This window comes from Tinamus guttatus, unplaced genomic scaffold (genome assembly GCF_059628265.1).
Source record: "Tinamus guttatus ecotype Peru unplaced genomic scaffold, ASM5962826v1 Tinamus_guttatus_pri_ptg000035l, whole genome shotgun sequence".
Lineage (NCBI taxonomy): Eukaryota > Metazoa > Chordata > Aves > Tinamiformes > Tinamidae > Tinamus > Tinamus guttatus.
In genome coordinates, this window is record NW_028288569.1 from 9,118,839 (window position 1) to 9,146,127 (window position 27,289).

General features: G+C 43.5%; 2 protein-coding genes across 2 annotated transcripts in view; both read left to right on the forward strand.

The window, feature by feature from the left end:
• Positions 1–21,250, forward strand: part of GRAMD1C (GRAM domain containing 1C) — a 46,690-nt gene extending 25,440 nt beyond the window's left edge. Inside the window, exons 9-20 of the mRNA XM_088534372.1 lie at positions 1,713–1,831; positions 2,619–2,739; positions 5,759–5,921; positions 11,946–12,089; positions 12,890–13,008; positions 13,459–13,601; positions 15,390–15,493; positions 16,228–16,407; positions 17,916–17,973; positions 18,571–18,681; positions 19,399–19,504; positions 21,037–21,250. Of these exons, the coding sequence (XP_088390498.1) occupies positions 1,713–1,831; positions 2,619–2,739; positions 5,759–5,921; positions 11,946–12,089; positions 12,890–13,008; positions 13,459–13,601; positions 15,390–15,493; positions 16,228–16,407; positions 17,916–17,973; positions 18,571–18,681; positions 19,399–19,504; positions 21,037–21,114 (1,446 nt within the window). The 3' untranslated portion in view covers positions 21,115–21,250. The remainder of the gene's footprint in view (positions 1–1,712; positions 1,832–2,618; positions 2,740–5,758; positions 5,922–11,945; positions 12,090–12,889; positions 13,009–13,458; positions 13,602–15,389; positions 15,494–16,227; positions 16,408–17,915; positions 17,974–18,570; positions 18,682–19,398; positions 19,505–21,036) is intronic.
• Positions 21,251–22,494: 1,244 nt separating this feature from the next.
• On the forward strand, positions 22,495–25,834 carry ZDHHC23 (zDHHC palmitoyltransferase 23). Its single transcript, XM_088533084.1, has 4 exons — positions 22,495–22,610; positions 23,145–23,852; positions 24,551–24,718; positions 25,560–25,834. Exons 1-4 carry the CDS (start codon positions 22,504–22,506, stop codon positions 25,825–25,827), a joined length of 1,251 nt encoding a protein of 416 aa, XP_088389210.1. The 5' UTR covers positions 22,495–22,503; the 3' UTR covers positions 25,828–25,834.
• Positions 25,835–27,289: the final 1,455 nt, after the last annotated feature.

Consider the following 27,289-nt stretch of genomic DNA (forward strand, 5'->3'; position numbering starts at 1 on the left):
ACTTATTGGAAAAACTGAGCACTGTTTCTCAGAGATGGCACAATTTCTTGAAGCTGCACTTGGTTTTATAGCGCTAGCTTTATAACAACACTGTAAACAGCTCTATAGGTGCTAAAAATGCATAGCTTAGAACTCCTCTACTGTCTGCCAGCCACTGAACTCCTAGTACAAGGGAAGTCTGCTTAGCCCACAGGCCACTGCAGAGTGTGGGTGAATTTAATTTGTAGCCTTGGCCATCTGATGGTTACTTTCTTAGGACTTGGCACACAGGTAGCGGCAATATCAGTCAGGCAGTGGCAGTTGGCTTGTTTTGGTTCTGTAGCTTCTAGCTGAAAGGCACGTGATTCTTAGCTCTTTCATGCAAACAGCTTGCAGCTGCTTAGTTGTGGCTACTGGAGACTGTGGTTCCCACAACGCAGCATGGAGGTGGAAAGTGGCGTGGCCGTCCCCTGCCACGCACGTGGCAGCTCCACGTGCCCCCACGGCACTGAGCGAGGCTAATTCATCAGCTTCTGCTCCCTGTGATTGCGGGCAGCTACCCACGACCGCGCTGGCCCTGCCCGCTCTGGGCTGCCGGGGCGTTGCAGGAAGTGGGAGCGGGGCCTCCGCGGCTCCAGCGCTGATGACGGTGAGCACAGGTGAGGTTTGCGTTTGTCCCACCGAAGCAGTGGCGGAGCGAGGAGGAGGGGAGGATCACTGGAAAAGGCCTCTAAATAATGCATGGGTCTAACGTGATCGCTTCATGCAAATAGCGAGCGGTGCTTGTGTTACTGTCTTATTAGCAAAGTTCTGTTCCCTTGATCAATATGGATGGTGGCTGAGGCACTTTTTCCAGTGCAGTGTGTTTCTTTAAAGATTACTAGTCTTGTTCTCCGAGCTCTGTCAAATCCCCTTCTTTGAGCCCTTTGCAACCTGGAGAAGTGGACTTTGGAGCCTGCTGCTTACTTTGCAGATATGAATTTGCAATACTTTCGCTTTCTTAACTTTCCTGATGATCTGAGAGAACTTAAATATATCCTAGTAGCTGTGGGCATTTGTAGAGTGGTGCAGGAGGAGACCAAAGCCAAAGCAGAGCCGCCGGCTGGGTGCGCGGTCAGCGCTGCTGCTGCTTAGCTGGGCTGATCCTCCCCAGTAAGGGGAAGTAACACTCTTCCAAATCCAGTACCTCCCATCCCAACTCAGAGATTGACAGTTGATTGAGTTGCTAGAGACAGCAGCAGCTAGGAACAGATATTAGCTTGTCACCCCCTGTAAAGTGCTTTATACCTCATGAGGAGACAGGGGCATATATCTACTAACCAGTTTATCCAAGACCAGAGAGGGTCTCCCTGCTCTCTGCTAGCTACTGGTCTTGCCTTGTGCCATAGTTCCTGAAATTCAAGAGGTAGCTGTTTTGAAGGTAACTGAAAATGTTGGTGACTAAGAAGTTAATGGTAGCTAGAAGTATAATGTATTTTTTTCTTTGAAATATATCTATATGTATTTAGTGTTTGTCTTTAATGCTTGGAAAAGTGATGGGTTGAGGACAGAGTAGGTGGGAGTTCAGTTCCCCAAAATGCTGAAATCCAATCTCGAAATGTGATAGCTAAATGCATTTAGTCCTTGTCAGAAGTGAGGTTAAAGGCTGTGGCATAATTTAAACAACTTACCATTTTAGCTGCTCTGCCTTACTGTCCTGGATCGCAGTTCTTGACCAGCTTGCTTCCTTATAGAGACTGACCAAGCAGGAATTTTGGCAGCTGGTGCACCAGAGTTATGGCTCTGAGCTGGGCCTGAATACTGAGGAGATGGAGAATTTTCACTCATCCTCCGAGGACAACGGGCAGCCTCGGTAAGAGGAGCTTATAAAGCTTATGGAAATACTCTGCCATTTAACAGTGTGGGAGGGCAGTATGTAACAGGGCTCCGTCATATTCAGATGCTTCCTCTCTTCCCTGTCATCCGCTCTTCCTTGGAGACTGAAACTCTTTGCTTTGCTTTCCTAAAGTCTGTCTAGTCTGGGGGGTTGTGCTTGTTTTAGATGGCTTATTTTTGTATTGTGCTCAGTTTGATTTAGGAAGCTAGAATCTAATTGGATTTTTTTACTTCCTTCAGTTTCTTGGTATAAACACTAGCTTGTGAAATTTCAGTTTTGTTCTAACAGTGAGATTTTAATTTTGAATATAAATGTAAATAAGTAGCTCTAGAAAGCTGAACACTGTAGCTTGTCTCCTTTTTACTCTTTTGTTATCTGAGGGTGTCTTAGAAACTCCTTCAAGCTCACTGCAAACTTCAGAAGGTGCTCTATTAATATTTTCCAGTCATTTACGATAAAAATACACTATTATGCAATTTTGTAGTATGGAAGATGCAGAAAATTTGTCTTAGACTTTCTTAAAACAATTTCTTCCAGAATTTGGGCTAGGCTATCTGTGTCTAGCATTTTCCCTTGCACTCACTTTCTATCTGATTCATCAGTGTTTGGCTTTATTAACCTTGTAGGCAGAAGGTAAATTTTGAGAGGTGAAAATGGGTGAGAAATATAGATTGATGCATTAATGAACTTGATGTGGGAAGAATGACTCAATGGTCTTAATACTGTCTGAAAAGTCAGATATCTTCCTTTTTGCTTTGGACAGATCCAGTGTTTGTGATGAATCTGGAGAAAAGGATGAAAAACTACCTAAAGCGACTAGCCCCGCTCGGGAACCCACCCTCCAAACAGAAGGAGAGCCGCTCAACGGGCACACGGTGCCAGGAGTAAGTGCCAAGATGGCCTTTTTTTTCTACTTGTAGCGGATAAGCAAACATAGCTTGTACATCTGTACAAAAGGATGAAGTTACATGGGGCTCACACCCTCTCACACAGTCTGTTAAAAATTACGGTGGTCTAGGAGGTTTCATTTGAGGAGCTGAACATGAATGTCTCTAGACTTCAAGGATATCTTTTAGACTTTGAGATGAAGAAATCTGTAACCTTGAGTTTGAGAAATGACCAAACATCAGTGTGTCATCACTAATTTGCTGCATAACCTGGCTGGGACATCGTGAAGCATTAGCCTTGCCCTTTTCAGATGTAGGAAAGAAGAAAAGAGAAAAGGGAGGTGGGGAAAAAGTTTCAGCAGCCTTGCTAGGGGCTGCATGGATTTTCATGTGAGTACTTTATGAAATTAATGCTTTTGTTCATTCTTGACACTGCAGTGCTCAGAGACATTTGTCTTTAAATAATATCTCTTCATATCCTTTCATCTCTCCTATAGAAGAGGTTTATTAGAAGTGATTTTATGCTTTGCATCCTTGACTTTGGAGGTTAGCTTGTAGTCAAGTTTGCAAATTTTGTTTTAGTTGAACTTTCATAAATGTTTTAGAAAGGATTGGTGAGGGGAAATTCTATTGGTGTAATGGGTTTTTCACTCTCCTCTTGGAGAGATTACTGCTGAATAACCAATGTTTCTGGATGTTGTTTTCACAATGTTCTGTGAATTTGCGTGTCTGCTGAGCTGTTTGTTAGAGGAGATGCCTTAGTGGTAGTATCTGAGGTGTTTGATGCCCAACACAGCTGTTGGGCTCTTAAGTGCAGTTGTACTTCAAAAAGGTTACAGGTATTTTCTCTTGGTTAACAGATACCCCAAGGGAAATGTCAGGGTGGGGACTACAAGAGGGGAAGAACAATATGACATCTCTTAATTGGGGTTGGGTACCTAACTGCTGTATCTGGTCTGAAAATTGGCGGAGGGAGGAAAGGAGAGGCTTGTGATAGTCCTTGATTTGCATATAATTCTTCCAGCTATTTTTACTTGCTAAAACTGATTTTTGGGGTTTGAGCTGATGAGTTCAGATAGATATGCAGCAAACAATCTTGGTTTGTCAGAAGTCTGATGTTAGCAAAATGGAAATCCTAGAACAATGTGTGTGTGGAAGAAAATCCCGACATTCTACTCTGATCTGCCTTTAAAAAGACCTGTAGCTGAAGCATAGTCTTGATAAACATGTAACTGCCTAGTTTACTGTTTCAGGTAACTAAAATACATGGCACAGTTCAGATCCAGCTCTAGGTGTTGTATATTTTTCAGCGGTGTCAAGATGCTCTAAAGCCCAGGATTTTGGTGCATTTCTAGAAGCACAGAGTCAGTATGAGGGGACAGTAATGCTTAGATTATTTTAATCAGAATGCCTTGTGTTGATGGCACAAAACCGGATTAACAACCTTTCAGAGGTTCCACAGAAACAGGCTTACCTCTCCCTTTGTGCTCTGAGAGGTAAAGGAAATTGGGAGCCCTTTTTAAAAGGAGATCTGATTTAATGGAGGGCCTGGCTGCTATGGGGTTGTTTTGAAGAAAGAGTTGCAGCACAGCCTTCAAACTTCAGCAGAAATTACTTTTTTTCAGGACACCTTGAAGGGATATTTTTGTAGGAGCTATTTTTCCTAGTCTTCTGACTTAAACCTGACTTTACTTCTCTGTACCTGGCAGAGTGGGGCTGCTCTCAGTGTGCTGGTCTGAGCTCTGCCTATTCAACAGATCCCTAATCTTCACCAAAATACTGTGGCCAGGATTTGTGTGCTGTCTTTCAGGCAAAATGTTTTGCCAAAATTGGCTGTTTTGTACTTCCATTCTCCTTGGCATAGCATTTTGTCGTAGAAATACTGGTTTCTCTCCTAGTTCCTGTGGTGGAACTGCAAATAACTTCAGCTGTGGTAGTTCCTTTCAGTGGGAACGTTTGTTAATTGATCCGCTTTTCTGATGCTCTTTTGACCTTGAGGGAATATCTTTGCCTGCTTATACTGCAGTCAAATACATGTCTTGTCTCCCTTTCCCAGCCATCTAGTTCTGTTAATGGTCCTCAGTTGCATAAAAAGAGATGATCTTTATTTCGAATAAAGCTGAGAAGTACAGGATTGTTTAAGTAGCTCATGCACTTTTTTGGAGGGGGGGAAAGGGGAGGTGTTCTTGTTTTGTTTTTTGTCAACACTGAATAACTTTAGGGAAGACAGTATTGCAGGTGAATCAGAACTATTTTTTGGGGAAGGTCTGATCTTATTTATTATGATCCATGTATAGCAGTATTTGGTGGCCTGCACTACAGATCCAAAAGCTTTGAGGAGCTTTGAGGAAAAAGTTTAGAATAAAGACCATGGCTCTTAGCTAGTAGCCAGGGTTCTAGGGTGATAATTGAAGATGAATGCTGTATGTGAGGTTTTAGTAGCCTCCACTTGAAGTATATAATGGCCTCCTTTGGTAAGCTTAGTTCACGTGTATTAAAATTCTGATTTCAAAGTTTTGATTCGGTGTTGTTTTGGAGGATGTCCTGCTTCTATGTTTGAGATGGGCCATACACCTTTGTAAAACCCCACACCCCCATACTCGTTTCTCTTGTGTGGCCAAAGGCTATGGAGCCCCAAGAAATGAGTACTTTTCAAATATATAACTTGGCTTATTTAGTCCTTCTGAAAGCAGAGTCCCTGCTTGTTTTTGTTATGCTTTCTCTCAGGATTTTAGGACCCTTTGCTAAGTTGGCAGAAGCCTTACCCTGGAGTTAAAAAGCGAATCTGTGTTGGGTAAATGGGCTAGCACTCATGCAGGAAGGAGAAGAGACTGAAATAGAGGAGGGACTTGTCTGCAGTAGGGAAACAGAGAGGGTTTAGTGCTTGACTGTGCGATAAGTGAACAGATAAAACTTGTGGTTTCCTCTGTATGGCTTTCTCCTTCTGAAAGCAACTTTCTGACTTTCTTTTTTGTGGCTGGTAGTTATTGACGCCTCTTTCTCTTGGGTATCTCAGGTGGAGGAGTCCCCGAGTGAAAAGCAAATAAAGAAGAGCCCTCTTCCATCTTCAGAAAGAAAACCTGTTAATCTAGTCAGGAGCAGATCCTTAGAAAAATCCTTGGATCTGAATGAGAATGAAAACCTTCCAGAGAAGAGCAGTGCCTCAGACAGTGAAGAAGGTAAATCTTCTAACAGCTGGGAAGTCATGAGACTCCCATGACCATTCTCTCTTCTGGAGCAAGTTAGAAAGCTTTCTGTCGCTTCACTTTGTTTGCTGTCAGTAGAATTTCAAAATTCTTCCTTTCCTCCTCTTCCCTTGGGAAACGAGGGGAAGCATTTCAGGCTGCCCTGAAACTTCTGTGAGATCTTATGTGCTTCAAATTTCTTAAGGCATATAGATTTCAGTGTTATCAATGGGTTGAATTGAGGAAGTCCAAACAAGGCAACTGTCAGGAATGTATTTGTTCATGTTCTGAATCCTGCTCTGAAGATGAAAATCCTTAAAATATTAAAGGTATTTTAGAGCCGTTTACACTTTTGTACGCTAACAGATTTTTCTGTCTCTGTGGATTCAATTCTACCATCCTCACATTTCACTGTGCTGTGGAAGACTAGACAGAGCTTGGATACTGTAGTAACATAGTGAATATAATTTGGTATAATTTGACTGTGTTGCATCCTTTCTACTTCTTGCCTTAGAACAAAAAAGTGTAGTCATCTGTCTCATAGTGGTGTGGTGTTTTTTTTTGTTTTGTTTTGTTTTTGTTTTTTATTGTTGTTGTATGGGATTTTATATCCTGTTTGAAGGAATAGTAAGACTGGAGTGTGTCCAGCCTTGGTTGTCACCCTTGACTAAATGAGAGAATTGTGCTGAATTCTGTGAGTATCTGCTCTGTGGCCCCAAAAAGTGCATGCCAGGCACAACTGTTTTGAGGGTGAGTGTTTCCCTTGTTTCTGTGCCAAAGGGCCTTAGCTGTTTGCAGTCCTGGTATGTATGATACAGGCCATGGTGGAGGTTCTGCTAAATACCCCAAGATGAACTCTGTAAACACCCTCTGTACAAGGTACACACAACCTGCGTTGACTCTACAGCCATGTGGGAGGGTGGCAAAATGAAGGGGGAGCTCAGCAGCAGTGTGCTCAGATGTAGCTGAGGATTTTATCTCGTACAGAGATAGATCTTACTTTCCTTGCATGTTGGGAGGAGTAGAGCAATATAGTCAGTTGAGGCCAGTTTTTTAATCTGGCCAAGAAACTGCCCTTCATCGCTTCGTTTAGAGTTGGCAATTGAAGGTCCTTGCAGAAAGTATTAGCTTGGGAGAACTAGCATGTCTAGGAAGACTTAAGTTATAGACTCAACACCTGCAAGTTATGATCCTTGCCTGAGGATATTCTTCATAGCTTGTTACCTTTCCTTTTGATCACTCACATTGCTTTGGTTTTCAGTGGAGTTTGAATTCCACTTGTATTGCATGTTTGAGAGAGAACATTTGTGAGCCTGCTTATTATAACAGATTGCTGTATATGCTGTACTCCTACACACCTGAGCTTCACAAATTGTTTCTTCTATCACAGGTGCATCTTCTAGAGCAGCAGGAAGCTTCAGCCTTCTGGTGTTTTAGATACCTTTGTGGTTTTTCTATCTTCTTTGTGAGAGATCTTTCTCCTTTGGCTCTTTAACACAAGTCTCTAGTGTAACTGAAAATAGTCTTTGCTGCTGATGTGTACCAAAATAATGGTGGCAGAGACTAGCTGTCATCTTTGTGTTGATGTTGAACAAATAGAGTATACTAAACTGGAGATGTCTGTCTTTAGGAGACCCGGATTCATGCTTCTTTTCTCGTCTCCTTCCTCCCATCAAGACGAGTGGGTTATTTTTGTGTTCAGATCAGGATTTTCTAGTCCTACAACACATTAATCTCTCTGGATTCCCCTCTTCATGCTTAGAATTTCTTTTCTTTTGTTTCTCTGTCTGTTTTCTATTGCGGATTGCAGTTGTCCACAACTGCAATATAGCTAATACAAGGTGAATTCCTTCACGCAAAAGAAACTACCTTCCTCCATGGCAAATGTTTACCCATGCTGATTAATATCTTGTGTCCTCTAGCTCATACTCAGGCTGCCCATAGAGGCCTTCTGGCAAGTAAGGTGAGGGGCAAACTCAAGGCAGTCATTTCACAAAGTCAAGGTCCACCTGCCACTGAAAGTCGGAACGTCAGGCCCTTGGCAACACAAGTGCCCTTGTGCTAGGCAATTCTCAGCCTCCCTTCCCCCCCCCCTTTTTGGGGAGAGGGGTCTCTGTGCCACCTTGGCTTCATGGAATGCATTTTGGTGCTTTTGTTTGCTTTCTTAGAGCCTGAGTATAAACCTTAGGCCATGACAAAAAAATTTTTGGTTCAGTGAAAAAGCAGTATCTGCAGCTTGAGATGATTTGTTTTCTGAAATTTAGACTTGAGTATAGCATATATATATTCCCAAAAGAGAACCAACAAATTATGATTTTTTTTAAATGACTCTTTTGTATGTATGTCCTCAAAGAGGAAAGCTTAGAAATAGAAAACATGGGGTTTTGCTTGCTTGCTTTTTGTTAGAAAGCTTTGCTATGTATGGGGGACAACAGAAAATTTCCGAGCACATTGAATACACTGGAGAGGCTTATTGCACTATTTGTGTTAATATTCACCCTAAATATGTAGTCTGCAGCAAAGCGTAACTGCTTGATCTGTTGTACCATGAGCTGGATGTAGTGATGGTTTGTCTTTTCTTGCAGATAAGATATATGGGGCAAAATCAATATATGGAGTGGCTGAAATGAGTTCAGTCCTGGTTATTTCAAAATGGGGAATTCTGATTATATGGTGTATGTAAAGAAGACTATTCCTGTTACCTTGTTGACATCAAGCAAACTACTGAAAATACATGTCAATGTATAAGTGTCAAGTATCTATTGCTTTGGAGTTTAGAAGAAATGTGTGTTGCCTACAAGCAGGAGGCATAAATGTGATTTTTGTAAACTGAGAAAAGCAGGTATTTTCACCACATTTACTCAGCGCCTCTTTCCAAGTTTACACTAAGCCTTTAGAAGTATAGAAAAGTTCCTTGATAAGTTAGTCCTGCTGGTATAGCCTTGATACAACCTGTATGTGGAACCCACTCATTCTCGGGAGAGGTTTTTTTGACTTGACTTTGGGGTCTTCCTGATTGATGTCTTTATTTCTCTCTTTTTCTGCACAAGCCTGTGGACCGTGGAAATCAACAGTCTTACTGATCTATTGACAGTCCCTGCAGTTGGCTCAGTGTGCTTTCCCCCTGTTCTTTGTAGATGTTATTTTATTTACTTGTGGCTTTCTTCTAGCTTTGCAAGCTGTTAGTGGTTAATGGGAGCTTGGAGAACAGAAATAACTCTTATTTTTGCCTCCTTCCTGCTCTGTTGTTTTTTTTCTGTCTTATCTAGCACTGCAGAGGCTTCCAAACCTCTGCAATCACTGGCACATAATGGCATTATATTCAAACAGTATTTTACAGCTTCCCTTGCAGTCATGGAAATGACCTTATGAATTGCACGGCTGTCATGAGGGAGGAAACTCTCTATGCCAAATGGGGATGTGCTGGACGATACAGTCACTTCTACACCATGGTCCCTAGGGGAGCCTCCCTTAGTTGGAATAACCTGATGTTTCCTTACCATCAGATGATGTTCTGGATTCATCTATAAATGTATCTGGGCTGTGAGAACTAGCAGTTGATTATTGTGTATTGCTGAAGGACTAGAATAACTTTAAAGCTAAGGGGTTAGACTAGGATTTGCAGATGTAGATGCCTTTAGTTCATAAATGCCATTTCAAAGTCAGTCGCAGGTAATCTGTAAAATGTTTGTTCCAGGCCTAAACTTCAACCTAAACTTCAGCTGGTGTTTTCGGAGGATACTGTTTGGGGTTGTAACACCATGGATTTACCAAGGGCTGGCAGACTGCATGTAAGAACATTCTTCTCAATGGGTACTTAGCACTTGGCAGCTCACTGCCCGCTAAGTCGTGTTTCTAAGAAATAGTCAATGCGCAGCAAGTTGGGTAACAGGAGCCTCTGTGTCTACAGAGTAAAAGATGTTCTAGACCGTGATTGCTCTCTCTTAAGAGCAAAGTGATCAGAGTTCACTATAGCCTAAGGCTTAGAGCAAGGAGGAGAGACTTTTATGCTTGTAGAGAAAAATACTCCCAGTAGCAAAGTCTGGACTTTAAAAATAATGCCTGGGCTTTTGGCATATAAATTTCCATGGTTTGTCAAATTATAATCCATCAGCACAAAAACTATCTGTCCTTAGATGTCATGGGTGAATATAAGATTTTATCTAGCTAAGCCTCATGGAGCAAAAGAGGTCTGTATTATCTTGCATTTGCTAGCACATAAAGAGCTTTCAGAGCTCATCTGATGCCCAATAACTTGATAGTGCCTGGGTCTTTGTATTTCTCAAGTGGTGGTGGCGATTCCTTGGCCGTGCCGAAGGCGAGCTGAGTAAATCTGCTCACGTGTGGTAGTTGGAGGGTAGTCAGCACCAAAATATCGGAGGTTTCTTGCTCCTTAGTAGGAGATCAGGACAGTGAAATGCACTCCAGATTGGTAGAGGTCTGTAATGTTGAGGACTAACTGAGGTCAAACCTGCAGCTCACCCAGAGCTTGAGTTTTAGTGGAACTAGGTACAACACTGCAAGGAAATACAGTAAACAGACTGAAAACCCAAGCTGGATTTCAGGCTCCCTGCAATTATTTCCACACAACAGAAGCTATATGCTAACAAATACCGACTCAGCAGTGGTTGCTAAACAGACCTCTTAAAATACCTGCTCCCTTTTTGTTCCACCCTGCAATTGAATAGATGTTTCATAAGCAGAATGTAGCATATGCAGGAAGTGCCTCTTGTACAAGCATAAAAATAGAGCACTTAATCCTCAGTTCTGGAGTCCTATGTTAAACCCTGATTAGGTAAAGTTTTCTTTTGGCTTGAGACAGATGTTTTAATATTATAGAGCCTTTTATGGGGCGAGAAGTACTGGAATACTAGTTTGCTGGGAGCTGGAATTGAGTTTCACTGCGGAATTTTGTCTGGTATTTAGTTGCTACATTTGCATTTATCAATACTGACTGCTACAAAAGGGTAATGTTTTAAGTGCTGTAGCTTTAGCCTTTAGGCAGCTTGTGAACTATAGCATGATATTCAAGCTACCTTTGTGCTGTGACTGGTGTTGACCTTTGCTAGCTCTGAGCTTTCATTTCTGTCAGTTGAAAGGTTAGCTGGCCTGACTTCTGTCTTAACCTCTCTGAGATTTGCTTGCAGGAATATATTGTTTTTTTGTGGTGGGGTTCTTGGTTTTGTGTGTGTATGATAGAAATAAGTCTAGCTTAAGTTACTAAAACATGCAGATTGAGTTTGGGGCTAGCACAAGAAGCTGCCTTCCTTTCAGGATTATAATTCTATCCTTTATCTTTTGCAAGAGTAACTGAGAAAACCATAAAGCTGAGTCATAGCAGCAACCATGAGAGGCAGAAAAAGCCCAACTCAGTGTTGCAGGCCCAGTAAACAATCAGAGTCCTTGTCAGTGGCATGAAATAGGGGAGGCTGAAAAAGTATCTTGGTGCTATTTTTCAGTACTGTAAACCAGAGCAGGGCACATTTTATTCTGCTTGTAATAGATAGTGAGGGAGTAGCAGTTTGGGAAAGGGTGTGTTTGAGTCTGCAGCTGGTCTCCTGGAAAATGGATACTATAGATATAAGTTAAATCAATAATCTGAAATGAGCCACAAAAAAAAAAAAAAAAAAAAAGCTCTCATCCTGCTTGCTTTGCCCTGTGTCCTTCGTGCAATAGACACATATTAAATGAAGAACTTTCATCTTCTGAAATAATTCTTATAGGATTAGTAGAACACTGAAGGCAGAACTAAAATGACAGAACTATGTGTTATTGATTTATCAACTTATGTTTTTAAAGGGAGATAATTGGGGAGGGCTAGAAAATCAGTTCTTTGCTTTGCTTTTATAGACAATCCACTGAACTTTGACACCAGCTCATGGTCTATTAGATTTCGGAGGGCGAAGGCAGCTGATGCAAGCTGGGAAGAGCTCTAGCTCTAATAAAGCTTGGAGTATTAGGAAGTTTTTGCACAGTATTGCTCTTTCTTAACCTGAACTCTCTGCCTTTTCTTAGCAGGGAAGGAGACCGTCTCTGAGAACGATCTCTATGGGAGAATTTTTATAAACAGAGTTTTCCATATCACTGCAGACAAGATGTTTGAAATCCTTTTCACCAATTCGCACTTCATGCAGAGGTTTCTCAATTCCAGGAGTATAGTAGGTAATACATGCTTCTCCCTTTGGTCTGTGTTATAAATTATCCTGAAATGTTAAATAGGGTTGAGTTGAACTTTAGTTTCTCCTTGCTTTAAAGGTGATGAATTTTGCAATTCTAATGTTCTGCTATAAAAGAATTTTTAAAGCTGCCCTGTTGTTTGCATAGATAAGTCATATTTTAGAGTAGAACCTAATTTCAGAGCATACTGCAGCATTGCAACCATAATGCTTGAGCTTTGGATAGGTTATTAAGTTGTTGCCTTGTGTGAGGTATTTCTGATCACATTATGTCCCCAAAATAGTGGAATCTGTGCCAGCTGTACAGAAGAAATGGTTGCATCCTCCTAAATGATGCTCACAGACTTTAATTTTTTTGGATGAGTAAATTTTATTCATTGAGATTAAGGGATTTACCTTTTAATAAGAACAGAAAATTATTATTTAGTCAGTGTCTGCTTTGAAGGCAGAGTGGCAAAAGCATTTTGGGATTGCTAAGTGAATCCCCAGCTTCCTAAGCAGATGGGAAATGGCATATTTTCATTTACTTTTTACCCCTCCTCCCCAGGTTTCTTTCAGTAGCACCAGCTTTGGCTAGCATATTTCTCAATTTTGTTTGTTCAGTGAACTGCAGATTTTACTTCTGCAAGATTGCAACGACCTGGAGTCAGCTGACCCTGCCCCTGTTGCTGTTCTTAAACTGGTTGTGGTTGCCTTTGATATGAAAGGGTGGAAATAGTGCCCTTAGGTAATTTAGCACACGATGCATTTCCGCATGTGGTTTAGCGTGCATAACCTGTCATCTAGATGCTGTATCAACTCCGTGGAATAGAGATACCAGTGGTAACCAGCTGAGGACTTTGACCTACACTATAACAATTAACAATCCACTCTGTGGGAAGTTCACAACTGCAACTGAAAAGCAGGTAACGTGTGTGTGTCCCATCAAACCTTTAAGAGGGCTGTACCTTTCTCCCACAAACTGTATGGGAAGCAGTGTTAGTCTTCTATTGGATGAATTGAGGGTAAGAACAGGGGAAAAGTAGGGGGGGAACACAAAATGGAGTGCCTTGGGCAAGGTCTGCTATCTGAAGTGGAAAGTAGAGTGGTGCTAATGAGGCAGTGGCTTGACTTGTATGTTGCACTTCAAATGATAACAGGGAAAAAGATTAGTACCACATCTGCCTATATTGGCTGTAGTGGAGTATGCCATCAACCTGTGCTTGTCTTTTTTCACAGTTTTTATGATCCTTGTTCAGGTGTTTTACCTACTCCAGCTCACTTGGAGATGGTTGTTCTACTCTAAGAAATTCATGCTGAAAAAAGGAGAAATTGAACATCATTAGTATTTTTTTTCTATTTTATTTTATGGGTAGATCCTGCATAAACAGAGCCAGAAAGGTGAGTCTTACCAAGTGGATGCAGAGGTGCTGACCCATGATGTCCCCTACCATGACTATTTCTACACTGTGAACCGATACTACATCAGCCGCACATCCAGTCACAAGTGTCGGCTACGGTGAGCCAGGGCCGTATGCAGTGGGAGGGCAGAGGCCAAGGCGTGTGTGTTGATAGGTCACTGAAACAAAAAGACCTGCTTATGAAAAGCTATGCCAGTGACTGTAGAGTAGGTCAATGTCTTTTAAGATGGGAGATGTCTTCTGAAAAAATAAACTTGGTGTCTCCTGTCATATACTTGCTGTCCTTGGATCTGATTATCAGTGAGAAACAAGCTCCTGCAGTGATAGCACTCATCTTCAAGAATGTGAACTGGGTTCTAAACAACCTGGAGGTTCTTAGAGTGCAATTGTGTGTTAGAACCAGTTAAGGTATTTTGATACATGGTTTCTGAAGTAACATTGCTAAGAGCCTGCAGAAGGGAAGTTTCCACAGGGAGCTGAGGGGGAAGTGGAGCATCCGTATCTTTCTAATGAGAGCATTTGAGAACTGGCCTTCATCCTTAGATTCTCAGTAGATGAGAAAGTCTTAAAAGATGCTTCTCTTTCCTTTCCCATTTGTCAAAACCAAAATGCCATGTGTGATCAAATTCCATGTTTACAGTATTTGTCAGACGTTCAGACCTGTCTCATTTCAGAGCATCTGATTATTTTTAGTAGCTTTCTGTGTGTCATATTTAGTAAGACCCTTTATCTCACAAGCCTTGATCACCCATAAAGGTAGGCAAGCCTGGGTGTTATTCAGGCTCATATTCAGCTTTCTCATAAAATCACAAAATGCTTAAGGCCGGAAGGGACCTCTAGAGATCATCTAGTTGAGCCCCTCTGCACAAGCAGGGACACCTAGAGCATGTGGCACAAGGTGGCATCCAGGCAGGTTTGGAAAATCTCCAGAGAAGGAGACTCTACAACCTCTCTGGGCAGCCTGTTCCAGGGCTGTCACCCTCCCAGTAAGGAAGTTCTTCCTCACATGGAGGTGGAACTTCCTATGTTTCAACTTACACCCATTACCCCTCGTCCTGTCACTGGCCACCACGGAGAAGAGCCTGGCCCCATCCTCCCTACAATCACCCCTCAGTTATTTGAACATGTTGATCAAATCTCCTCTCACCCTTCTTTTCTCCAGACTAAACAGGCCCAGCTCGCACAGTCTTTTCTCATATGGCAAATACTCCAGTCCCTTAATCATCTTTGTGGCTCTTTGCTGGACCCTCTCTAGAAGCTCAATATCCTTGTACTGGGGAGCCAACCAACTGGGGAGCTATATCATAGCATGAGATGCACTGTACCTGAAGGGGGGAGGGTGAAGGGGAAGAAAGGGCCTTGGGCAATTCATTCTTCCTCTCTGAGGGCTATATTGGTGTCCTAGAAGACAAAAACCACCATTTTTGAATCAACCAACTTGATCCTTTTTAGCATTTGGTGTAAGAGTGGTAATATTGATTTTTTTTTTAATTATTATTTTTTTTCTCTTCCCCCTACTGACATTCCTGTGCCTATGTAAACCCTTATATATACGCATGTAGAATAATTTTTTTAAAAAAAGACTTCCTGATCTGAAGCTTATGACATGTTTTGCATTAGTCAGAACACTTTGTAGAGACAAATTTTCTCTGCTGCTCTGAGTATGAAGGAAAAAGAAACTTAAAATGTTTCCTGTATTTCTAAACTCCTGAGGCTTTAGCTAGGTGTGTTACCTTTACTGGTGTCTGTGCTGTTCACATAGAAAGTCGTGGCAGTTCTGGTTGTTATTGCAGGTTACGGACATGAGATAGAGGCCTATTCTGCTGAGAGATGTGTTATTGCTTGGTCACCTCGCAGAGCACTCCTCTCATTGTTCTGTTCATTAGGGTTTCTGCAGAAGTCAAGTACAAAAAACAGCCTTGGGGCCTTGTCAAATCTGTAATTGAGAAGAACACCTGGGGAGGAATACAGGAGAACTTCAAACAACTTGGTGAGGCTTTTCCTCTTTTGATGGAACAAAGAGACTGTTTTCCCTGTGTGTCCATATGTCTATCAAACTAGATTCTCTGAGGAATAATGTGAAAACAAGGTAACACCAAAGGAATCCCCAGGTTAGAAGTTCCTCAGTACACCCGCAAAGAGAAACCTTATGCTAGCTTAATGTTTAGTGCTAATGAAGGGCTCCCGTGTACCTTGACCATATTGCTTTCTGAAGGGAGCAGGAGAAAAGCAGTTACTCTGAACTGCTTGTGTCTCTGCTTTATCCAATTATTTGCCTGATTGTGGGTGCAAAGAGAAGGAGGCTCACTGGCTACACCTGCATCACTTCTGAAGTCCTGGTGAGCCTCATCTTCCCACTCCCCTGTTGACAGCCTGTCCAGCTACAGCTGCAGGCTTTATAGTCTAACACAACTCCCAGACTCGATCAGCCTGGTGGTGTCTTGGGAGGTGCTGTTACAGCTGCAGCCTGGCATATCCACTATACCACCCTGTGTATATAGGAAGCATGTTAAGTGCAGTTTAAGAGTTAAGGGCAGCAAAGAGGTTGGGTAATACAGGTTTAAACTGTAACTTATATTAGTAACTTGCTTTAAGTTCACCTACTAGAAGACTCAGCTATTTTTCTCTCTGTCACTGTAGCTCACTTACAACTTAAGTCTTCAGTGTTAGGCTTTTTCTAGATAGCACAAATGGAAAGTTAAGGAGCTTTATTTTCTACTGCAGAATCAGAATTGCTAATGGAGGAATATGCAATCAATCAATCCATAGAAGATTCTGGAAAACTAGTTGCCTTAAGACGAAGACGACGCACTTTACACCGGGGTTTGGCAGAATCACTTCCCAAACGCTCTTCCCAGCACTCCTCTGGTGACATGGGACTAGAGCCACAGGGTGGTGTAGTAGGTAGGATTTTTTTTTTCTTTTAAATACAAGATATTGTCCAAAATGTGTTCAAGAAAGTGTTAGTTCTTAAATTGAAATGGTACAAGAGAAACACTTGTGTACATATTATTCTTGCTGTCTTCATTTAATTGTGACCACGAATATGGTAGCATGCTCAAGCTTGCATAACATAGATTTGGGGCATGCACTCACTTTATGATGAGTATTTTGTGCAATGAAACCTAATTCTGTGTCATTCTTTTCTTCAAAACAAAAAACTCTTAATGGTGCACTAGAGCTGCCTAGAATTGAAAATGAGATGGGAGTGGGCATAAATTAAACCTGATTTTTGAGAAGTTGCTGAAAAAAAACTATTTATTCAAATTATATGCCTGATTTATGAGATGCTTAAGCTTCATCACCTGTTGGCCCCAATATCTCGTACTGTTTCCATATTAAACTATCTTTTTTTGTTTGTTCTCTAATTTTGGCTTCACTGAAACATTTCTTACAATTCCACTGCCACCAAGACGCTATACAGGAATCCAATCTGTTGTATAGGAACTATTCTTGCAGAGATGAGGAGCATATGCGTGCTATTGTGTGCCAAAGAACACTGAATTTCATGATGCAGGTCAAATTGCAAATAGCAAAGTAGGAGCGAAAGCCCTTTTTGAAAGAGGGGAGATGACACTGAGTACAGCATCAGAGAGCATTTGGCGCAACAACATTTTGGTGGATTCTTTTTTCACTGAGGTTACTTCCAAAGCACTTGGCTTTGGTACTGCTGCTCCACCTTTGCTGATGAGAGCATCTGTGCTGGTGCACGCTGCAGCCTTGATGTACTCCCCCTCCCCAGGGCAGGAAATACAAATATCAGGAACTGTTTCAGGAGATCAGATAACTTGAAGATAAGCCTGTTCACAGCAGTGCATGACTTCAGTTTGGAGAGGACACATATGACTAAAGCACAGATGGAAGTGTGTCAGGTGCTGTTGTCTGACTAGTAAAAGCTCTTTACTCAATTGTAGTTTGTCCTCAGGTTGATGCCTAAGCTGAGCTAGTAATTAAAGATTTTTGACACTGTCAAATTGATTGGTAGCAGGACCAATATGTCCAGAGGAGCAAGTGGGAGAGAGCTGCACTGCAGGCTGGTATCTTTGCTAGTGTGACTGGTAGCTTATGTGCTGAATGATTGTTACTAGTAGGATGGGCTGTTGTCTTCTCAATAGATCTGGGCTTGCAGAGAACATGGTCTGAGCTAGGGTCTCTGCACTGTATCTTTGTGGGGAGGGAAGGGAAATGTCCCTTGTGGTGGAAGGGTCTGGCTATCCAGCTGACTTGTCTGAGCTGGATGCAGAAATTGCTTTTGGTGCATCAAAAGGAAGTTGCAGTATTTTGTGCACCAGCATAATCTGTTGACTTTTTCTGTTGATCTATTCTTGGTGCAATGCTGAGCCCTGATGTTTGTCTACAGGAATCCCTTAGGAATGTCTTGAGCATTTTTAACCTCCTTCTCTTCCACGTAGGAAGAAAAAGAGATCCTCTAAGTAGGACCACCACCATCATTGTTGTAATGAGTATCTTGTAAGTACTGTTTTGCACTAAAGCATGGCTTGACTGGAGCTCATCTTCTTATTCATCTGTATTTGACTATATTTGCTTGTCCACACTGCATGGAGCAGGATAGCAGTGCAGGAATGTGAGTGTATTCAGGTATGAGAGAAATGAATTGACCTAAGTGACACGCACAAAATGAAAAAGCCGAATTGCCAAACTAGTCTGCCTCACTGGTTGGCATGTGTCTAATCTTACTATATATATATATATATATATATATATATATATATATATGTATATATACACACTATATACTATATATATATATATATACACACACACATATATACACACACTTTCTATTATTTACTTATTTCTAGGTTAAAAAGCTCCAAGAGGAGGCACTACTGTTATTTAAGTCATGTAACATCACCCTGCGACAAAGCTATTTTCTAAGAACTGTCGGCAAAACTCTCCCCAACAATGGTGCTGGCCTGTGTCCTTTAAGCTCAAAAGGGATTCTCTTCTTCCTCTCTCACTGTAGCCCAAATCTTGGTTTTGCAGCACTGTAAGAGGAATAATTTAAATTCAGTCTGACTTCTTTTTTTTTTTTTCTCTGTACAGTTTGCTGCTCTTGGTTTTACTGAATATAACACTGTTCCTCAAACTGTCAAAGATAGAACATGCAGCTCAGTCCCTCTACCATGTCCAGCTTCAGGAAGAAAGCACCTTGAAGTAAGTTGATCTTCGTATTCTTTCTTTCTTTGGTTTATGTCAGAATCTGATATAGACCTGGAACAATGAAACTTGGCAGTAAGTTTTCAAAAGCTGCTGGATATTGTTGCTCTGAGGTCTGTGGTGGTATTTAGCCCATATCTGACTACATCCTGAAGCGCTAAACTACTTTAACTCTCCCCCAAAAGCAATTTGTCAACCTTAGCTTGCAATTATCACCCTGTTGTGACTCATCTTCTGTCAATATAGTGCTGATAACCAGTGTATTTACTTCATGCTGGTTCACACAGAATAATCTCAAATGTAGTCTTTAAGATTCTCTTACTTTCCAGTTTTGTGAGTCTCTTACTAAATTCCTCCCTTCACCTCAAACTTTCATGCTAGGTGCCTCATATCTTTGGACCTGAAGATGCTCAGGTGTTGCTACCTCTCTTGGATGTAGTATTGGCAAACAAGCATTAAGACACATAACCTGACCATGAGTATGGAAGTTATGCAGTGGCTGTCCCAGGGTGATTTCCAGAACTCACTAAAGTAACTTCCTTCAGAAAAAAGATCTTGTCCTTTTAAGTGTGAGAACTAAATTATAGGCACAACGCATGTCCTTTCCTTCATGGCTGTTTGTTTGTTTTTCTTCCCTGAAATGAAAGGGCATTTGTAGACAGGCATGGAGGTCTGCTTGTTCTGTGTTTTCAGTGTAATCTCAACTTCTTTCAGCATATCTCCAGAAATGATATCAAAAGAAGAGATCCCTCAATATGATAAGGAGCAGGTTAAGCATGTGAAGGGAGTGCTGAGAGATTCAATCGAAATGCTTGAACAGGTAGGTTGCCCTGTCTTTCCTGGTGCTAGTCTCATCTCCAGTTCTTCTTCCTTGTCTAACCATAGTTTTTGTCTGATGTTTCACAATGATAATTAAATGTTTTATGACTACTTTCACCTTGATTTGGTGCAAGTCTTAAATTTTGTACAGAGGCAATATTTATCTTTGTGATAGATTTATTTATTTATTTATTTTCTTCTCCTGCCCCCCTTGCCCCCAGACTAAGATTAAATATTCACGATGGTTATCTAAAGCTGTCAAGTGAAGTTTATTGTTGAGGTGCATTGATGCAGTTCTGAATCATAACAAAGCGAAGATTAAAGTAATTCAAAAATGATCCTCCTCTCTTCTAAAAAGAGTCAAGGCAGAGCATTAAGTACTTGCTTATCTCATGAGGTTTCTTAATACAGGTTTATCCTGTCCTTTGCTTTCCATGACCTTCTTAGATATATGTACAGTCTGTATGTTTTGGGAGAGATTTGCAGGGGAGGTTGCTAGAGCTATGAAATTATCACTTCTTCCCAATGATTTATGCTGTGGTTTCCAGCTCTTCCATCTTATGCTACATAAAACTGATGTGGGATGCTGTTTTCTCTCAATCTCAGGACCGTTAAACTCCTAGGTTTAATTTGCAGTTCAAGTGGAGGACAGGAAATTCAGACATAGATTTTTGTTTGTAACCCATGAATACACTTTTTTTTTTTTTTGAAGTCTTTATTAAATCTTAAAATGTGACAGAGGAAGCTGTGGGGGAGTTCACATGTACCTCTCCATCAGCAATTAACTGTTCTCCCACACGCTATTTGAGGGAAGAAAAGCCATTTTTGGTATTTTATGTTCAGAGGTGTCTTTGCACGCAAAATTGCTGTTAATCTATTATTAACCATTTCAGCTTCTGAGTGTTGGGAATTTCACTGTAGAAGTGAATTTCTATTTTCCTTGACCTTTGTTTCTTTCTCTACCTACCACCCAAATAGCTCCTAATTTGAAGTGTTAAAATGCCTGCTGAAAGTACATAGTGAGTGAAACATTTAAAAGCATGGAGTGAGAATTCAACCACCTTTTCCATCACAGCTTTTTTTCTTGTCTAAAAGTCATGCTGCATTTTAGTGTCATTATCTGTGTTTTCTAAGGGTTAGCAGTATTCTAATGACACTTTGTGCTCAGAATGCACAACCATGGGTTTAAAATGAAATTAATGCCTGGCTGCCACCATGTTCCATAAAATATTTGCTGTGAGCATTGGCCAAGACTAAAATAAGTCACTTGCCTCTTTTGGGGGCCATTATTATCTAACAGGGTGTTAAGAGTTTAAGCATACCTAGGGTAATTATAAATTATACAGAGTTAGATATTTGTTAGGATAGCACAGTAAGGTCATTTAAAGTAGGTGGCTGTGTATAAGATGAGGGAGGAAGAAATTGCACTGAAGGAAATTGCACCAAATCTTAGAGGGAGCCATTCTGGTTCTCTGGATAACTCTGCTGCAAGGATAAGAGGTATGGGACGAGTGATGGTTTTTGTCTTCACAGCTAAAGACCTCCCTTTCTATGCTCCAAAGAAGCTTTGACCACTTGAACAAGACTCAGAGCGGGAGGACTGAGAGTTAATACCTGCATCAGCTTTCAGTTCAAGATGTCAGAAGAAAGAAGATGAGAGCTGGAGGACTTGGGGATAGGGGTTTTCACTGTCATCTTTGGACTTTGGAGGCTCAAAAGCTGCACAGAATAAAGGTTGCTGGAGGAAGTAAGGTGGGTTCTGCATTCCTATAGCTCTGTGATTTGCCCCCAAGGCTAGCCCTGTGTGTGCTGGGGTTTTCTATTTCCTTGTGAGCGTTGTAGAGCTCTGTCCTAGCATGAATGAGCAAAGGCAGTTGTACTGACTGATCCATCCACAAATTGCAGAGGAGGGGGAAGCGCCCTAAGCAGAGAGCGCTGTGTCTGTTTAATGCAATCTCAGCTTTTTGTGTAAACTTGAAAAATGACCATCAATCAAAAATGTTCTGGAGAAAAATAACAGGTGGTGGTTTGAAATCTACAGGATATTTATATGCTTCAGACATGTGGGTCCTGTGAAACAAGTCATCATCTTTAAGGATGATTTTTTTAAAAATGTTTAAATAAACAGGAAAGTGTCTGATACCTCTTTGATGAATCTCTTGGCTACTGAGCAGCTTTGGTGGACTTCCTTCTACCATATGTTCCTTTAGCTCTTCCCAAGAAGCCTCCATCCCCAGTATTTTCCTTCTATGAAGGGCTGTTTGTTTCCTGGCACAGTGCCCACTGCAGGGGAAGTGCTTTCTCTTAACTTGGAACTTTTCTGGGTAAGTTGACAGAAGTGAGATTAGGTCAAAAAATTAGAAGTGGCAGTGACCAGCTCAGGGACAGGGCAACTGCCAGGAGGGGTGAAATCCCTGCAGCCCATGAGGGTGGTGGATGGTGTCTTTGCTTTTTGCAGTGCAAACAGCTGGGTGGCTTATTGCAGCTGGAATGCATTAAGGAGATGCTCGTATCCTCTGGGTGGGTGGGTGTGGAGGCTGTGCACTTTTTACCCCCAAAACACTGTTGCTTGGGGCAAAATACTAAATGGGGGTGGGTAAAATGTGTGCTGTATGGGGAAACACTTGCTGTGTGTCCAGCCTCGGTGCAGTAAAACTGCTTACGGGCCTGTGTACAATACCTGTCTTGCTTGGTCTAAGGGTATTTTTTTATCCTCGGGGGGGAAGGGGGGGGGAGGAGTGGGCGTGGCGTGTACCCCGTAACGGCCCTAACGGCCGCCCCCCACCTGTTGCGCTGTCCCTTTAAGCACGGAGGGCCCCGCCCCTCCCTGGCGGCCACAGGGCCGTTCCGCTGTCAGGTGGACGGGGCCGCTCCACCCCCGCCCCCGCACACCTCCGCGCGGCGCGCGGGCAGGCAGCCAATAGCGCCGTGGGGGGCGGGGCGCGCACCTGCGCGGGGCGGGGCGCGGCGCGGCGGGAGCGCGCGGGGCCGGGGGCGGCGATGGAGGAGCCGCTCTGCTGCTGCGAGTACGTTGACCGGAAGGGGGAGAGGAACCACCTGGTGACTTGTTTGTGCGACTGCCAGGAGCTGGACGACGGCTGCGACAGGTAATGGCCCGTGGCGGTATCCGGCCCGGAGGGAGCGGGCGGCGCCGCGGGGATTTTCCCTCTTTTCCGGCGTTTTCTGATCAATCCCCGTGAAAGCCGCCTCGTTGTGCCCGCGCCCAGCTGTTGCTGCAGCTGTAAAATCCTCCTAAAAGTAGTGCAGGAGCCAAAGGGGAACCAGGGCGTGTTGCTCCCGTTGCCCAGAGCCCCACACGTAAGCTGCGGGCAACTTTTTTGTGAGGGTGCCGACATGTTGTAGCTTTCACACCGAGGTGGGGCTTTGCTTTCCATTTGTGGAAGGACAGAAGCTGAAGATAGAGAAGGCTTAATTTATGGAGTAAGGTGTAAGGTTCTCCGTGGGAAACTTTCCTGCCACTTCACATGTAAAAGAGGGAAGAGGGAAATGAGTGAGAGTTCCTCTGAGTCAGCAGGGAAGTGGTTGAATTTCTTGCTTTATGACATGCTTTTTAAGGGTAGAGTGAGGCAGGGAGGAGAAAAAAGCCTGGGCGCGTGGTTGTCTGTTTTTCCCCCTACCAGGTGGTTGACGTGCAAGTCCCTGCCCCCGGGAGCACTGGAAAGAATTGCAGACGCTGTTGCGGACCGAGTGCGCATCCCTTGGTTTGCAGGGGCTGTCAAGATCAATATCAGCCTTGTTCCACCGCTTCTGCTGCTGCCTGTCTTGCTGCATGTCGCCGCTCTGCACTTTCTCCTGGCACTGCTCATTCTCACCTCTCTCCCCGCGCTGGTGCTCTGGTACTACTACCTCACGCACAGGAGGAAGGAGCGGACTGTGTTCTTCCTGAGCCTAGGGCTGTTCTCCCTGGGCTACATGTACTACGTGTTCCTCCAGGAGGTGGTTCCTCGGGGCAGTGTGGAGTATTCCCAAGTGGTTATCCTCACCTGCGGGCTAGTTCTTATGCTCGCAGCCCTATCTCGAGCCAAGAAAGACCCTGGCTACCTTCCCAGCCCAACAGACAACGACAAGGCATCATGCCAGCTCATGGATTTGCCAAGAAAGAAAGTTACGGGGAGCTCTAACGGGCTTAGTGGAGTTACCACTTTGGGAGCTGCAAGTGGCCGCGCTTCGAACGGGGAGGCTAAAGGCTATTCCAGGCTGCCAGCTGAGGAGCCCGAAGGGATGAGGAAGGACTGGTGCACCAAGTGTCAACTGGTCCGACCGGCCCGAGCTGGGCACTGCCGGCTTTGTGGGAGGTGTGTGAGAAGACTGGACCATCACTGTGTCTGGTACGTTTTGTACTTCTGAGGTTATGCATCTGCTGTCTTTTTAAGCTCCCTTCTTCCAGTCCCCATCAAACAGTGCTTTTGTGACTTGGTGATGCCCTTTTGAAAGGTAAGACTGCTGTTTGGTGCAAGTGGGATGACCTGATAACTTGTGAGGTGTATTTCGGAATGGCCTCTGGCTGTCTACGGTGGTTTTTATTTATTGTTTTATTTATTTATTTTGTTGGGAGTACTCTTGTTTTTTTGTTGGGTGTCTTTTTTTTTTTTTTCATCCTTGGGGTGTTTGACTTAAAAGGAGGAATGTGAGAATGGTTTTATTTGAGGACTGTTTATTTTTTCCTTCATCTGAGCAGCTGTATCAGTTCTGCAGTTAATTTGCCCTGAGAAAGGGGAGCCCAAAGCTGACTGCGTGGACATGAACATGTAACCAAGGTGGAGGAGTGGGACATGGACATCTTGCCTGGGGACATCAAACCTAAGAATTTTTGGGGGTAAAAAGCCCCCTGCTTCCATGTTTCTGGCCTACTGACTTGTGCCTTTTTGGCTTTCTTTGAATGTTACCTGCATCATGCGTAAGAGCCTTGGATTTAGGTTTTTTGACAATTTGGGAGAGGAAGAGGAAATAAAAGGTGTTTTTTTTGTTTTGTTTGTTTGTTTTGTTTCCTCTCCCTTTAAATGAAGTGATCTTTTTCTTTTTGGAGGATTAACAGCTGTGTAGGGGAGCAGAACCACCTAGCGTTCATCCTCGCCCTCTCCCTCTTCATGCTCACCTCCGTGTACGGGATTACACTGACGCTGGGCACCGTTTGCAGGGGCTGGACTCCACTTGTGGCCTTGTTCTACTGCCCCGGGGCCTATTCTGATTACAGGTAAGGCATCTCTCTGGGAAAGAGCTGGGGTGGGAACCCAGACCTGAATGGGCAGCTTAGCTCCTTAATTTTGTTTCATTCTATGCTCCAGACCAGTTCTGCTACCTGCCTAACCTGACCACAAAGTGATCTTAAAGGTCTGGAAGGTGGAGTTGCATCCCTTCTTTCGCTAAGGTGGCAAGTCTGAGAGCCAGAGAGATCACACTGTTTATCTGCAGAAGGTTGTTGGGGGAGCTGGGATTTTGTCTTTCATTTGCCATGCCCTGTATGGATCCACCCTTTAGATGCCTACCTCAGTTGCAGTGATAAGCAGGCAGTGTGGGAGCAGCATGGCATCTCTCCCTTCCTCCCATCAGTGCTTACCTGGTGACGTTGTCACCCTGGCAGAACAGTGTCTGCCAGAACAGACACTGTTAATCACCTGTGTGGCTGGAGGGTGGTGAGCAGCATGGGAGACACGAGCCCAGAGCCTGGCTCTGCCAATCTGCATGGCTCTGTACCTCTGTGCAAGTCCCTCTGCTTTCCTTGTTACTCCTGTCTGTGAGTGTGAACAGCAGTGTCTCCTTCTGAAGAGCTGGGCCCCAACGTACCGTAAGAGCAAAGAGTGAATTGGTAGGGGAGGACTGTGCAGGGGGGGTGGTGCGAAGAGCTGCCATTAAACAAGCTGTGAAGCTTTAATTTTGAGAAAGCTCTTTAGGATTAACTGATGGAGGAGGCAAAGTGTGATCGCTGGCAGATGTGGACAGGGATTTGAAAGGATAGTGATTGCCAGGGGAAGTAACTGTAAAGCAGCTGCTCCCAAACTAAATAGCTTCCTTCCTGTCTTTCTCCCTGCTGTCAGCTCGGCTCTGTCGTTCACCTGTGTGTGGTACTGTGCCATTGTAACAGCTGGCATGGGATACATCCTCCTTATCCAGCTGTTGAACATCAGCTACAACGTGACCGAGAGGGAAGCTCGCCTGGCCCTGCATGACAACACAGGACGCCGACTCCTGGGGGGGTTGGTGATAGACACTGGCCACTATAACCGTGGCTTCCTATGCAACTGGAGCCATTTCTTCAGCCTGGGGTCACCCGCTCTGCAGCGCTCTGCTGAAGACATAGTGTGACACCTTTTTTTTTTTTTTTTTTTTTTTTTTTTTTTTGCCTTCTGGAAATCATATTGATTGACTTTCTTTATCAGGGAAAAGGCTCTTTCCACTAGAGCTCGCTCCTCTGTACCCATTCAGTGTGCAGGCAGCCCATTGGGAAGCTTTGCTGGGCAGAGGGGCTTTCTGGGTGCTCCCCATCAGCAACAGGATGCAGAAAGGAGTAAGCCACGTGCTCAGACCTGGGGAGGAGCACCCTGCCTGTTCTCACCATTGGGAGCTGCAGCATGAAGAAGGGCACAAAGTTTTGAGAACTCGGTTCTTGTTGCGTGTGAACTGCAGCGTCAGGAGGAATCTGCTGCTGGACTTCAGAGGATCCATGGGTTTCTGCAAAAGTTAGTGAACCTCTGTCTCCTACCTACATGCAGGGATATTGGGAGGATGTCATGAACTCTCACAGAGATAACAGATAAGCTACAGGGGAAGCCAAGCTCTTTGGCTGGAAGCGCACTGTCTAGCAGCCAGGTAGCAGCACTCTCCTCTCTGGTGCGTTTCTCTGTTCTTATCTTCTGTTCCATCTAGCTGTTCACATGCTAGTGCTTGTGTTAAGTGCCTTTGTGAGCAATGTTCCTGTAGGGCTTTGCAAGATCCTCTTACCCCTCCTGACCCCTAGTGTTGCTCCTTCCCTGTCTCTGAGTGGATGGGAAGATGCTGCCCTCTTTCATCTCATAATGCTTTTCTGCAACGTGAATCTGCACTCAGAATGTTTCTACTCTGGTAATGGATTGTGACATGAGACATACAGTAAATATGCCAAGTGAAAAGGAGTCAAAGTAAAATGGATCAATGGCTCAGAGGGGAAAATAAGCCTCTGTCTGGTGTTACTGCTGCATTACAGAAACCAGCCCTCGAGGAGGAGGGAGTCTGTGGGAGCTACCGTCTGCTTTTGATAGGTGGCACCTTGACCATCTGGGTTGCTATAACATGGTGGTCCAATTTCCTCTCTCTTGGTCATTGTGGATTTGCTTTGATTTTTTGTGGTAGGTTGTTTTTCTCAATCTGGGGAACTCAGGAACACCTCTCCACAGTAGAGAAATGGAGAGGAGTTGTGGAGCTGGCTGCTTTAAGGGGGGTAACTGAACGTAGTAAGTGTTAGCCCTGCATAGAGCTGTGCACTGCAGCTGCTAAATGTCCCCCGTGGACTGTTGCATGTTATCCCTGAGGAATGAATGGATGGATGGTGCATGGTGCCAAAAAAAGAGCAGAATTGGGGCTGTTCCCTGTGATTCCTGCAGATCTGCTGTAGTTTGTATGTATGCTTCTTTCTACACCTTCCAATTTAAGGTAAAAACCATGTGCCCCTCTGCAGTGACCAGTTTTCTCAAGTGGCACCTGCACTTTCTCTAACCCAGCAGTAACTGAGGAGCAGCTGCACTGGAAACGCAACTAGGTAGAAACGCCACTGAGTCATTCAGTGTCCCTT

Excerpts from the sequence above, each read along its gene's own strand:
- ZDHHC23 (XM_088533084.1), top strand. The coding sequence starts at position 22,504 with ATGGAGGAGCCGCTCTGCTGCTGCGAGTACGTTGACCGGAAGGGGGAG. Across the intron at positions 23,853-24,550 it reads CTGGACCATCACTGTGTCTG|GATTAACAGCTGTGTAGGGG; the intron begins GTACGTTTTGTA and ends TTCTTTTTGGAG. Across the intron at positions 24,719-25,559 it reads GGGGCCTATTCTGATTACAG|CTCGGCTCTGTCGTTCACCT; the intron begins GTAAGGCATCTC and ends CCCTGCTGTCAG.